General features: G+C 34.7%; 1 protein-coding gene across 1 annotated transcript in view; it reads left to right on the forward strand.

Annotated features, from left to right (window-relative positions):
• amon (amontillado) overlaps window positions 1-15,305 on the forward strand; it is a 152,431-nt gene that overhangs the window by 26,342 nt on the left and 110,784 nt on the right. Inside the window, exon 2 of the mRNA XM_065362714.1 lies at window positions 13,557-13,661. Coding sequence (XP_065218786.1) covers window positions 13,557-13,661 — 105 coding nt within the window. The remainder of the gene's footprint in view (window positions 1-13,556; window positions 13,662-15,305) is intronic.

The following is a 15,305-nucleotide window of genomic DNA, read 5'->3' on the forward strand; positions in this document are numbered from 1 at the left end:
CTTGCAGAGTTCGGAAAAATCGTTCAATAGCTCCACTATGTTGAGCTTCATACGGTTCCGAATTCTGCATACTCATACACCTTCTCTCGTTACGATTTCTTAAAATCTTACGAATATGTTAATTGGTGCCAAACTAGTTGCCTATCTTTAGCATGAAAGGGGATTGACGTTTAAAAAACGTGTATCACGTTGTTGAGTTTTCGACCAGCTTCATTATTTAATTTTATATTGAAAAATCATTAAAAATTAACTCTAATGAGACATGTTTCTTCTTCTTATTAGAAGACCACCTCTGGAGTATCATCTCTAGGAACAACAACTCGAATATCTTAATTTTAAAAATTTATTAATGGTAACTTGATCTCAAGTCGACTTTTTGGCAAATTTATTTCGCCCTTTACTGGACAATAGAGCTTTCTTCTCGTAAACTGAAACCCTGCCAACAACCATCCATACGAATCATCCAGTGTAGAAAGCCATTGATTCGAGACAGGCGACTTTATCGATATTTTTATTGGAAATTATACGACTACACGTCGTCTGTTTATTGTGCACTCCTACGTATCTATCTGTACTGTACAGTTGAACGTGCTCAGTAGGTTTAGGTAGTCTATCCTAGCTACCCGTGTGAAAAGGTAAATTTACTTAACAAATGGGAATACGTACGCGTCGACTTGTTTAATTTTCTTTCGCCATTATTGCGAGGTTTTCCGCTACAAGTACCAATTATCGCGTCGGTTTTCGCTGCGACTCTAAAAACATGTGCAAATTTTCTCTAGCTCGCGAGAGTATACCTTTGGAAAGCCAAAGGCGTCGTAAGGCTTAGGTAAAATTTCGCTACTAATCATCGGTTAAACATGCTGACGTCATTATGGCAAAAAGCAACATATAAATATCGCTACCGTCGTGTATCTATGACAAAAAGCAGGTGTAAACCTTGAATTATTTCGTATCATTATAAAAGCTAGTAGGTACGTCTCCTCGGTCACATCTTATCTCATATATCACGTTGCAGTTCTCGTTGCCTACAGTCTCAAAGGTACCAGAAATATTCCTTTCGCCTGGTCTATTTTCGAAACAGTTAGAAACGCAGATTTCAACTTTGCTCGTTATGTGAAGGCTGCTTCGAGTCGAGTCGCAGTCGCACACAGTGAGTTTAAATTGAAGAAATTCAAACGTCAGCGTCACCCTTGTCAAGCTCACTTGTATCGTGTAAATGTGGAAAGTTGTAAGTTTCGCAATGAGACAAAGGATGAACAGTGAACACGACTGCGATAATGAATTAGATTTTTTTTCTGTGTTTCATTGTTTTTCTAACGAGAAACGAATTCGGAGATGTTTTCGCAGACGTGATTTAAAATCAACAAGGTTTTGAATGGAAATGTGCTCTATGGTTGCAAGAGTAATAGTAATGGTGTAGCAGAAAGATTGATGGGTCTATACTTTAGGGTTGAATTTTTTAAAATGAAAATGTCAATATTTTTTATTTCATATTAGCGTCAGAAAACATTTGAAATAAATAACGAACGTTCAGTTTACCAACAAAAAAAAAATCAATGCTTATAAATGTCAATTTGAAATGAAAATAATCGTCTGCTAAAATTGCAAATTTTCATATTCAGTTTTTTCATTTTTGCAAAAATACTCCAAAAAATGGTCTTTCACTTTGATATTTTTGTAATAATTCAAAATTCAAAATGTTCAAATTCTTGTCACCTTTTTTTTTTGCTGAATAATTTTTGTGTTGAAACCATGCAGATTCTGAAACTAGGTAATTAATTTCTGGAAACATATCTGCTCATTTGAGAATAGAAGGAAAAGGCGAGGCGATAGGAAAACTCTGATAGCTCATTTCTTCTACCATTACATGGAATATCATGTTCTATGTCAAATGTTATCCTCGGATCTCGATTTTCAATAAAATATTCCGATCCCGAAGGCTGATGAATTAAAACGATGGCGTGTTTTGGCGAAATTTTTAATTGAATTTATCCGATTCAACGTCGAAGGATTTACTTTCACGTTAAAGATTAATTTTCTACGTGACGAGAATATGATGGTGGAAAATAAATCAAACTCCGAACCTCGAAAATGTTTTCTTTAATCTTTATTCTGGTGATTTATGCGCTAACGCCGGCTCAGAATACAGGCATGGCAGTAATTTTCGCGCTGCTAGCAAAAATACTCGTACGACACGAGTATTAACCACACGATATAATATTTTTTAATGATCACGAATTAGCGTTACCTAGACCGTATAACGTAGGTCTACGTATAGGTATCCTCCAGCTTTATGTAAATTTCAACCAAAAAGAAAATAAAAGCAGGAAAAACACGTGTTTTTCTCGCACGATAACTTCGGGTTGCTCGGGGAAACCTACGCATTCGAAGAAAGTAATTTTTTCCTTATTTTTTGTTCACCTTGAACGCGGTGGAGCGTTTTTAAGAAGAAATAACATATTTTTTTTTTTAGAAAATATCTAGATATATGGAAACTACATTTCTAAAGCTGTGTAAGCTGCACGTATTTGTGCAGACTGTAGTCTAAAGAGGTATACCTTGCCTACTTGAAATCTATAAAGTAATTCTAGGCCTTTATGGAACTTGAATATTTGAGTGGCAACAATATTTGAGACGAAATTAGTTTTAGATAGAAAAAATAAGCTTGGGAATTCCAACGAGTGTGTGGGATTTTTGAAGATGATGGTTATGGTAAATTTAGGTATGAAATCTTTTTGGTTTCCATCTTACTATACTTGTAATATATCGAATGCCATTAATTCCAATTTACTTATTTTGAATAAACAATATCTGGCTTCGTGAACTATTTCTCAATGCGAGTTGTTGTTTTTTGAATTTTGAATTGAATAATTTTGGTTTTTCTCTTGCATTTCTACATTATTTCAAACCATCTATGTACTAGCCCAATTGGCCGATTTCATGACCAGATTTTCCTATTTCAATGATCACTTTTTTTTGCTTGAGTAGAGAATCTTCCATTTCTATGGCTGCATTTTTTTTATATCTGTTCAATCTCACACCTTTTGTGTAATGTACTGGTAGGTCTGATCGTGAGTCGATACTGTCAATTTTTTCACTGTACTTTACTTGCTCGTGAACGGTTCAATATTTTGGATTTTAGCAGCGAAAAAAAACCACTTTGATAACTTTTTTCAGGTTTTGTTTTTGCAATTTCGAAACTTTATGGGATGAATCCCCTCCCCTCTCCTCCGCCCAATTTTTGAAAAATCCTATACCCAATGGTATTTTACCAACCCTTTTAGCCCGACGAAAGAAAAATTTCTCAACGTGTTTTCGAAAATGAACTTTTGCTCGTTTGATTAATTATTTGAAACTGAAAGTTTTCACTTTTATCCTCGTCTCGTTATTTTACGATAAAGGTAAATTTACGTTTTTGAATAAAAGAAAAGAATGGAGTAAAATAAAAGCGAAAATTACCGAGTTAGTAGCTCGTGTTGGAAACAAGAAAAAAATTCTCTAAGTACATTTTTATGAACTGAGACCCGTATTATTATCTCAGTTTCGCTTCAACAACTCAATTTTTAAGCAAAACTTTTTCTTCAGGTGGGTATCTCATTACAAAGAAAATAAATTCCATCGTTTAAATTGTTTTAAATTGATGTCACTTGCAAGTTTTCAACATTCTAAGTTGCCAAGTACATGCATAGCTTGGCAAAAAAAAATAGGATAGGAGGAAAACTTTACAACGATATGCAGAATTAACGGAGCACGATGTTGAAAAAAAATCGTTTATAAACTTTTTGCAGAACAATTTTTTCGTCCGAGTTCACGAATATAATGTTACCTACTCTTTGCAACGTAACGTTAAAACACTTTTGGCAAAAAATTTCAGGGGAATTTTTTTCTTAAATTTTTCATTGTATCGTCGTATATTACATTTCAAACATATGCGATAGCTAGCAAATTAATCAAACAAAATTCACCTGCTCCTGCTCGTGTTGACAACAATGTTGTGTGTTTCATGAATTATTCATTCGATTTTTTAATTTTTTTTTTTTTTTTCAAGAGCAGTTTTCTCGTGCACGAGTTTTTCGGCTTTATTAAAAACACTAGATGTATGTAGGATTGAGTAAACAGTGCCGTCGAGTTATGCTAACAATGCAGAAAAAATTACCAGCTGTATTGGTTTTGATAAATTTTTATCTCGAATAAATTAGGTACATGAAATTTAATTGATTTGATGTTAGCTTTTTGTTTGGATAGGCTGGTTTAATTATCAATTATCTATACGTCGAGTGGTTTGTGTAATGATATAAAGTTACATGATCTGCTGGCGTTAAGTTTCAAAAATTTTATTGCTCGGCTAATATTACATTTTTATGTAAGTATCACGGTTAAGTAGATAAAATTATGACGCTAGACAGCTCGATCGATACGAATTATTCATGATTTTTATACGTGTTTTTTAAATAATTTTGAAGACCAATCGAAATAAAGTAATGAGAAATGGGGAAAAAATCATCGAGGTGCTCGATATGGAATAACTATTCGAGTAGAAATCATCGACAAATTCAGCTTCTTTGTTCAATTGTACGACATTGTCAATCGGAACATGAAAATTTCACAGCCGAGTAAATCCTTTCGGATATTTTATTTTTCATGACGTAGTTTTTTTTTGTTCACGGGTAATCCCTGTCCCACCTTTAGGTACCTTATCACTTTCACGATACTTATGTCCCGGTACCTACCGGTAACGTAATAAGAAAGTTTGACAAATTGGCGAAAGATTACACTCGAACGATAATTTCGAATCGCTATTTCATGTCAAAAGCACTCGAATTCTGTACCAATAGGTACGTGAAAACAAAACGATGAGATACATTATCGAATCGGTTGAATAATTCAGCGGATATTGGAAACACTGACACGAAAATAGTCGTCGAATTCGCTGAAACGTACGATAAACTATTGTCGATCGTATAGGTATAAGAAATACGTGTATGTCTGTTGTGTATCTGCACCATTGGTTGAACAATCTATAAATGTTCCGTTATCATGGAACACAGAATGATATAGAGTATCTTTAATACCTTCCATTAGCGTGGAAAGCAAAGAAAATAGGTGCTACACATACAAACAGAGTACCTAGGTAAATAAAAAGCGAAAATTTTTTTCGCTTCCTCGAGTGTTTGTGCTCGTAGTCGTAGTCTATGCATGTGTATACCAAAGTACACACACTACTACATATAATCGTGAAAATGATAAAAGTAAACAACACTGTAAATAAATCATCCATCAATTTGATGTAGAAATAAATCTCAAATTGTACATCTTCATCGTTCATGTTAAAATAGGTACGATGTTCGTTTTGCAGACTAATAAAATTAAGCGTTTCAAATTCAACCGTTATACAAAGAGACTGCAGACTCGTCAGGAAAAGTAAAATATACCGAAAGGGGAAAAAACTCGAGCTGATTATTTATTTTTTCATACCCCAAAGATGTCTACCTTTTCACCCATTAAGCGTGCAAATGATGGAGAATTGATAAATTGTTTTTGGATGTGTTTTTTTTCCTACTCTTTCATTACTTATTTTCGTTCTGGACTAGTTGAAAATTACGGTAGTTTCGTTGACAGGTGTTATTACCTAGTAATTTTCTTCCTGCAACATAAGTGTCAAATGAAGTTGCAAAGGTCGTTAGTGTTAGTGTAGAATTTGTATCGGTCGAGCTGCTCTAACTCTGGGTGGATTCGTGTTTCGTGATGCTGGTTTATAGAAAAGTGCTAAGCAAATGAAAACTGACGGTGTTGTGTATGGAGCGGAGAGGACAGGGATGCGATGATACCGTATCGATACGGTATCGATACTTCTGAAAATATCATGATACGTATCGATAAATATCATGATACTTTTGTTTGTTTATTTTAGCTTAAAAAGTTGGCTGAAATGCCAAAACTTTCACAGATAAAAAAAAGCCAAAAACCAAAAAAATTCAAAAGCTCAGTATCAAGTTTGTATCGATACGTATCGATACAATACTGATCCGATACGTATCGATAAATATCATGATATATCGGGTATCATCGCATCCCTGGGAGAGGAAAATATTTTCGAAAAAAGTTTCTCGGTGATTTTTCGAATCAATTATCTGCGCAAACAGTTCAAAATAATGATGAATCGACGATTTATTGATGGGACAAAAAATAAAAAATTTTTACCTTCTGCTAAAAACGTGTAAATTTTACAACTTTTTTTGAAATTTTTTAAAATTCAATATACATTATTTGATTGAGTATTGTAATACTATGCCTTCGTACCATGAATTCTTATTCTTTTAAATTTCAATTTTACTTCATTCTTATTCAATTTAAAAATTACCCATTTTTTTGTTTGAAATTTTTCTTGGACTTGAAAAATTGATGATGATTATTTTGAAATCAAAAAATGTTTTTTGAGCGAGTCCTTATTTTATTTATTCATTTATTTCTTTATTTTTTTTTTTTTGTTTCACCAACTCTTAATACAGCTGCTGGAGTTATACATAACATCTACAGGTGTTAAAGAGCCCTCGTGCTCAGCCTGCGAAGGCATTAGAGCAGTTTGCTCCACCCTCGACGGGTGTTAAAGAGCCCTCGTGCTCTGCCTGCGAAGGCATTAGAGCAATTTGCTCCACCCTCAACGGGTGTTGTAGAGCCCCCGTGCTCAGCCTGCGAAGGCATTATAGAGCAATTTGCTCTATCCTCTACGTAAAATTAAATTCTAGATTTATTTGATGGGTTTGTAATTCTATCTGTGCCAATGGACCGTTCACGGACAAAGAAAAGTACGAAGATGGTTCAAAATTGATTGAGATCCCCTGATCAGTGAAAAAATTGATATCTACCTTGACCAACTAACCTCCTCATCCTCATTGAAAATTCTCTATTGTACCTAATACGTAATATACTCAGTGGTTTTTCATTGAGAACCGCAGTAAAATTTACCCGATTCAAAAGAGGTAAAACTGTTACCAGAGAATTGGTGAAACAGTAATGTACTGCCTGTACTGCTATCGTCTGGTGAAATCGTGTCACTTTTGGATCAGTTGAAAAATTGCTGGAAAGACGGTGATTTCTTACAGATTCGAAAAGTTATTTATTATTGTAACGAGACTCGAAAAAGTGATCAAAATGATCATCTGACTTGAAAGCCTTTTTTCAAGTGAAAAGATTCAATTCACCTGCGATGTTTCGAAAGAGACATATCTACAACGATCTTGACTGATCATCCGACTTTGAAAGGTTTTCATCATTTTTCTGATGAGTTCACTCCAAAAGACTTATTTACGTGGGACGTTCCAAAATAAGACTGGTGAAACAGCATTATTTAGGAAATTTTGAACTTCGATCGAAAAATTTCCGATATCATCGAGCATATTTTTCTCTAAAGCCAAGCTCATTTAATGGAGTTATCGATGAATTTGTAATATGAAGTGGCATTCCGAAATGTCACTGCATTCTTTTCGTGGTCTTTCCTTTCTGACGCATTTTGATTATGTTGTCAACCGTATTCATTAGTAATTTATTAGTACATAAATAACATTAAATTTTCAAGATTTTTGTTAAAGTGACTGAAAGATCAAAAGGAGTTGCAGCAATAGAAATGTGTATCGCATAAAATTGAAAGGACATTTGAACATTACCTAATTTCAAGAACTCTAAAAGTGCTGGTTCTACTTTTTTGATGATGTTGAAGCAGAGAATTGGAAATGTTTCAGCCATCCTACTTATAGTTTATTTTATTTTTTTTGAAGGACCATCTTAATAAAATTTGGTCAGATTACTCCCTTGATTTGGAAGTGATATTGGTGAAGTCTGCTCCTTGATTGATAGACACGGTCCACAAAATAGTTATTTCTTCCAGAGTCTGTTGCCAGCTTAACCGTTAACTTTTTATCTTTTTACCATGGGTAACGTTTCCTTGGATCATATTCTCGTGTGTGAATACGCTAGAATCAGCGATTCGCTGCGAGGGGTGATCTGCTTCGGTGGGAAGTTGCTTGGGTTCGAATGACTGGGGAGCCGTTTGAATAAATATCCCTGATCCAAATAGTCTCCCATCACTGACAGGTAATCTTACAACCTGGTAAAAACACCAAAATAATAGATAAGTATTAACACACATGAAATCACAACATTAAAATCGAGCGTTTTCATTGGTGACTCATTTGGTGTCCGATCGCCTCGTAGACCTTCATTTCGAGCTAAAAGTTCCTCAGAAAAATACTGAGCAAGATTAAAGAACTTGAAATGATCCGTTTTTAGAATGGCATCAACACGGAAAGGCGAGGCAGCGTATTTACGGCAAACTAGCTATGCAATTTTATTAACACCGCCGTCCCCTTCGAGGAAAGTTTTATGTCATGGGTATGTGTTTAGCTCATTCATATGTATACTGATAATGTTAAGATAAGCAAACTTTTTGAAAAAACTACCGATATTTTGTTAAACTTTACCCTACTCAAAAATCACTTGAAATATTTCGTGTTCATTTTATTCAGCTGGATTTTGGAAATTGTGCTCTACGGTGAACCAATCTTTTACCTTTTCTGACATCATGGTTTCGTTCACTTCCTTTGCTTTCTTCCAATTCGGGTTGAGTTAGATGGGACTGTTCCTTGCACCATTTTAATTGGAATTCGGCGGTCTCGACTTGCTCTCAGAATTCGTGAGCAAATTGAAGTTCTATAAACTCAATGCATGGAGAATACATATTGAATACAAGAATTCTAAATATTGAAACTGCATCCATTTTTTTCAAGTTCCTTTTTAAAATATCTGTCATGATATTAGAAACAGTAGAACTTTTAGAAAAATATGGGTTCTTAAAGAAGAGGCATTTTTGAATAAATCAAGGTTGTTTGGCTCTGCCCCAATACCTCTTTTGGAAGAAATGCAAATCGCTAATTTATGGAAAAATTGAGTTTTGAAAATATTTTCTTCTCGCATATTGCGCGGAAATTGTATCAAAACATTGAAAGATATCATGAAATTGGAGGAATATTTTGGAATACGCAGTGGTACCAATTTTTTGGCAACTTATCAACTTCAAAAACTCAGAAAAATTTTTTTACCCAAAGTTCTCAATTTTTGGAATTGGTAATAGTAACCAAACAATTGGTACTACTACGTTGCGAAGTAACCCCCCCCCCACCATCTTGGAAATTATAACATATCTTTCAATGTTTCGGCATGATGAACACACTATATTTGAGAAAAAAATATTTTAGAGATTTGTAACTACAGGTATCCAAAATTAAGCGATTTGCATAGGCTATGTGGTTAGAGCGAAAAAATCATGTTTTTTTTCCAAAAATTCCCTCTCATTAAGAGCTCATTTATATTTCCCTCCGGGTACACTTTCGAGGCAAAAATTAGTCACAACCTTTCACAATACCTTTCGCTCCAATTATAGCATCCGGTGATGCTCCGATGAATCCATGGTTTGGATGAATGAAGAAGCTACTTTTTTTGATTTTTAGGCCAGTTTCACTTTCCAGTTGTAAGTAGAATTGCCTTAGATTCATTTTTTTACATTTTTATTTTTGTGAGGACTTCAGCTGTGCCCTAGATGATGTCCAGACATGATACAGTACTGATAACCTTCACCTCCAACTGACCTCGAATCTAGTCCCGTGAGGCCTTGATACGCTGATATTACGCTGACGTACTTTACGCCTGAAATACGCCAAAATAACCATGGTAAAATTGTAGTATAATTGTCGTAAATATGAAAATTCTGCATACGCTCAAAATACTGCAATATTACAGTGGTATCTTTAGCGTAAATTTGCAGTTGGTACCATCAACGATGCATTTACCAACGTATATTCAGAGTACAAAAGCGAAATTTACGGGCAATAATACGCAGGTAAATTTGCAGTAAATTTACGTCAAATTTACCTGCGTATTATTGCCCGTAAATTTCGCTTTTGTACTCTGAATATACGTTGGTGAATGCATCGTTGATGGTAACAACTGCAAATTTACGCTAAAGATACCAATGTAATATTGCAGTATTTTGAGCGTATGCAGAATTTTCATATTTACGACAATTATACTACAATTTTACCATGGTTATTTTGGCGTATTTCAGGCGTAAAGTACATCAGCGTATTATCAGCGTATCAAGACCTCATGTGTGCCTCACGGGGTATAGTGGTCGCGGCTTAGTACTTTGTTTCAGTTTAATTATTTTTCGAAAGAGCCTTCGAATTGGCCGTCATTTGCCCACAGTTAAATGAACGAGATGATACATAGCGATAATCGTGAGATTAGGAATAATACACGATTACGTTTTTATAATTTTTTCTTGAATGCAATTTATAATTATAATTATATAATAAGCACGAAATTAGGAAACATATTCAACGAGCAATGAATTTTAATATTCTTCATTGTCGACGATTCGAACTGTTACCTGAAAATGAATGTGGGTTTCAGAATTTAATGTCTTGACTTGTAACATTAGCTGATAACTGTTGACATTAAATTTTCACAATGCCTTTCGCTACAGTTATAAGTTATAACCATCCGGCGATGTTCCAATAAATCTTGGTTGGGATGAATGAAGAAGCCACTTTTCTCTTTTTTTAGGCAAGTTTCATTTTCCAAGATTGTAGAATAGTCTTAGATTCATTTTCTTTACCTTCCTTCATGGTCTTTAAACTGAAATTTGTCGCATATAACATCCTTTTCACCAGTGCCAGTCAAGTCGTTTTCTGCCATTTGCACGTATGTATTGCCAAACATATGTAGATGCAGTAATGTGACACTTACGATACCTAAGCATTAGGATGGATGGTGAGAAAAAGTCCCTGGATTTTGACCAAATTCAGCAGAGCCTTAAAGGGGGACATTTTCGAAAAAATCTTGGTTTTTTTTTATTCTGTCACTACCCAACCTGTTTTGGGGAAAATGGCTCAGTTTTAAATTAATGAGGTTCTGCGTTGATCTATACGCTATTACTGTCAAAATCCAAGACCTTTTTTTAGGGTTCTACAGCGTGGTAAAACATTTTGCAAATCACTTATTTTGTGATAAGTTCTGTTTTGACAGTTTTTTCGTGACTAATATTTCGCATTAATTATGGCAAAATATTGAAAGATTTCATTTCCGAAACTTGGGAAATATTTTGGAACGCAGTGGTGCTAATTTTTTGATCATTTTTAACAATTATTTCAAAAAAAAATGAAATGAAATTTTTTCAATTTTTTGAAATTGACAAAAAATTATCAAAACATTGGCAGCACTGCGTTCCAAAATGTTTTTTTAATTTCAGGTGGGATATCTTTCAATATTTTGGCATAACCAATGTGAAATATTAGCCACGAAAAAAATTTTAAAACTTGTCGAATGAGCGATTTGATACTTTTTCATTTGAAACTAGGCCATTTTCCCCGGAACAGATTGTGTAGCGATGAGAGCGATAAAACTACGATTTTTTCGAAAATGCCTCCTCTTTTAGTGCCCAAATCTCCCATCCAGAGGCACCATCAAAGCTAAAAAAAATTTTGAGGCACTTTCAGCTCAAAATGTAGGTTTCTGCTGAATTTGGTCAAAATTCGCTGACTTTTTTTTTCATATAATACACGTACTTAATTATTTCCGATCTACTTTAAGAAAGATAAACTTACAGCTTTAAAATCTGGATCAATTCATCGTCTGTCGTTCTAGAATGCAACGCTGGGGACGAATTCAACAAATCTTTTTCGTTGCTCATTTTTCAGTCGAAAATAATTTTAATTAAATCGTTTTTACACTTTATATCGAAATTACATAAAACGGTGTTTTTATTTTATAAAGCTAATACTTTTTGAAATCCCTTTTTTCGTACAAACGGCGCCAAAAATTCAAACGCCTACATAACTCGTAATCATTGGAATCCAACCTATAAGTAAGCTCATAAATTACGCATCAAAAATACATTTGGTTATCAACCGAACGCAATTTTATTCTCGTTAAATTTTTTAATACTTAAACCTTCAAAAAAAGCAAGACGAAAATCCGCACGCAAGTTCCGCGTAAAATTTTTATTACATTTTCGCCAAGTCGGAATGTAACTCATATCGAACAACGTGGCAAATATTTTATTCGATATTTGTATCGAAGATGGTATAAAAATCTTATCTTAATGGTATCGATAAAACCACACGAACGCGTAAAATAAGCAAAGCTAACTTTTGTTTACCTATTTATAAGCGAAGATATTTTTATTATTATTCGAACGTGATACGTAAACTTGGCGTATTGTTGTCGAACGGTATCGTTACAATAAAAAATCTCATAGCAACATATTCGCGAATGCTCATCTGCTGTATAAGTAGAAAGATGAGTGTAAAATACCTTCCGTGTAGGTACATTTCCGGGGAAATGCAATCAAAAAAGAGGGTTTTCTGGTATGTAGTTTCAATACAAGTTGATAGTGAAAATCTTAAGTTTCAAACTCTAAAGTAGTAAGGTAGAACATGGTAAAAAAAAAATTGAAGAGAATTTTCGCTAATTAGAAATTAAACTCGCCTTCACTTAGCTTATCGCTTGAAGAAGATGAGAAATTGTATGTTTCGCTTATTCTAGACGAGATGCTGGAATATTTATCGCGTCTGGATGCGATTCTCGAAGCGATAATAAACTGAGAGGAATTTTCATTGAATATGGCGCTTGATTGCTCCTATGGCAAATAACTCAATTATTATATTTTCCGAACGGCTAATTAAATTTGCTCGTCGTCTTTGCCAAATACTCGACGTTTTAATTAACGAATAAATATGTGAGAGTGGGAAATATGGGAAATATTTCTCAAGATGGATAAGTAAATACCAAGTAGTGGGTTGGAAATTACGTCACGTATTTCGATAATGTATAGATTAAGAATCAGCGCGCTGAAAAAGCTCGTAAAGTTTTCAAAATGCTGAGCAATGAAAATCGAACCTGCAAGTTGAAAAGGTTGGCGAAAGAATGGGGGTGTAAAATAGCGACCAGGTTTTCAGTGTACATGATCTCTGCTGCCAGGCAGCATCAAACAATAAAGTAACCAGTGTAAATATTTCTTTTAGGAGTAAAAAGTTGACGATGTTTGTTTACTACATAGTTTGCTAACATATGCGGAACTTTCACATGCCCTGAAAGTTCCCAACTCTATGATCGGGGTTTTTTTTTCGCCAACGAAATTAAAATATTAAAAAGGTACACGGATGGTATATTATGAAGTCTCTAAAGGGGTGCAAAAAAATAGTGCGATAAAAAAAAAGAGCATATAATATTGATGGGTGAATAGCTGCTGTGAAACGATATAAAATCGCTCTTTTGTAAAGGCTTGAGGCGGCTTTATTCGTGTGATAAATTACTGAATATTAAATAACGATAGGCAGAAGGTTGCTGATGTCAGCGCTACTGACGCGGCGTATTTACGTCATGAATTTTTCAATATGAGACAAGGCGGCTGAGGCGTCGCCATCGCAGCCACGCAGGACGCACCAACCGCCGACTCTATGGCTATAAAGATTAACGTGTTTACTTTTGTATTTTTTCCGCAGGTATTGGGTTCATCGAACGAATTCCATTTCATACACCGTGCTTTACCCCATGCACGGTCTAAAAGAAGCGTGCCACATGTACGAAGACTCAAAGTCGACCCGTTGGTGAGTACTGAGCAATATTGTGTCTTTAGCTTTGATATCGTTTCGAAATGGAAGCGAAAAAAATAAATAAAATGACGTTCTCTTTATGACCAAACGGAGTAAAAATTGTCATCGAGGGAAGAGGTGTTTAAAAGAAGAAAGAAAGAAAGAAAGATACGTATCGTTTAAATGACACTATTAAAATTCGTCAAACGTTTTTCGGCGTCTCTTTTTAAAATGTAACAGAATATTTTTCCAAAAGGAAAACTTGGTTGAATGGACGTCGAAGCTGCGCTGCTTTAAGGCGTTTTTCGCCTTGTAAATAACGCCTACGATTTTCTTCTTGGCGAAATATTGACTGTTCCATCTCTGGGGCCTATTTAACAAAATGAACGTTTCACTTTGGTGTAATTTTATGGCTTGCTTCATTGGCTACATGCGGTGTGCTTTTTATCGACTGTGTAATTGCTCAGTCGAGTTTGAATATTTAGTACTACTGAGAGTATAATTAATGAGATCAAAAGAATCTGAAGATATGGGAATTTTTTTCTCAGTTTTGAAGTTTTTTTGGGGCCTAAAATTGAACCGTTTTGAGAATTGGTGATGTTCTCCATTACATAATGATTCTGAGCAGTTAAAATAAATTATTGTTCTGTGGTCTATGCATAACTTTAAATTCATATGTAGTACCTAGACCTACCTAGTATAACTGAAAATGAAATAATAATTTATCTTAGTTGACGACGAAATTCCAAAGTTTCATCATTGATCTGAGCATTAGCTGAATGATCATTGATCTCCATTAGTTTTTTATAGAGCCCATATTTCTGAAGTTTTTGATTTACTTACAAAGCATGTTTCAGTTCTTGGAGGACAGCTGCTTTTGTCTGAAGTGGGCCTAGTTGTCGCAAGCAGTGTTACCAAATGTGGAGATTTAAAAACTTCACCTATCAAATGAGTGACTAAATTTAAAAATCAGTCTATGGAATCAGTGAATCACATCAATTCACTTCCAGATGAATTTTTGTCTTATGAAGTTTTGTGCCTATCTTCAATATTGAAAGGGCTACAGTATTAAACTTTTTCAATCTCATCAAAATAATGTGAAAATTTTAGAAAATCAAATTTCACAAAAATTAATCAAATTTGACAATCAAGCTGTGGAATTACATTTACTTACTTCTAGATGAATTTTGGTCTGATGAAGTCTTTTCCGATCTTTAATGTTGAAGGAGCTACAGTGATTTGAAACATTTTTTTAATAATTGACTGATTGAATTTTTTTACATTTATTTAGAATATGAGAGTGGTTTTCTGTGTCAATGAAACTTTGCGCCTGCATAAATTATGTTTCCTACAGAACTCCCCCATCTTTTCGTCTATTCTTCGGCGTTTTGCTTCTTGTTCACCAGGAGTCATTTCTTCTTCAAAAGCCGATATGGTGGCCATGGTGGGTATTCGAAGGCAGTGCCAGTGCTTCTAAACGGACTCGGTTGAAACGCCGCAGGATGTTCTTTCGCCTCTTCGATCTCTACCGTGTCACCGAAATGTCTCACATAATCACTTTTGTATATTAGGTATCCTTTTGGAGGTGCTCCAGGTTCCCATGTTGGAGAAATAAATTGCTTTGAGAGGGGAATGCGGTACCCTTCCGGCCTTCCCAAT

Source organism: Planococcus citri, chromosome 4 (assembly GCF_950023065.1).
Source record: "Planococcus citri chromosome 4, ihPlaCitr1.1, whole genome shotgun sequence".
Taxonomy (NCBI): domain Eukaryota; kingdom Metazoa; phylum Arthropoda; class Insecta; order Hemiptera; family Pseudococcidae; genus Planococcus; species Planococcus citri.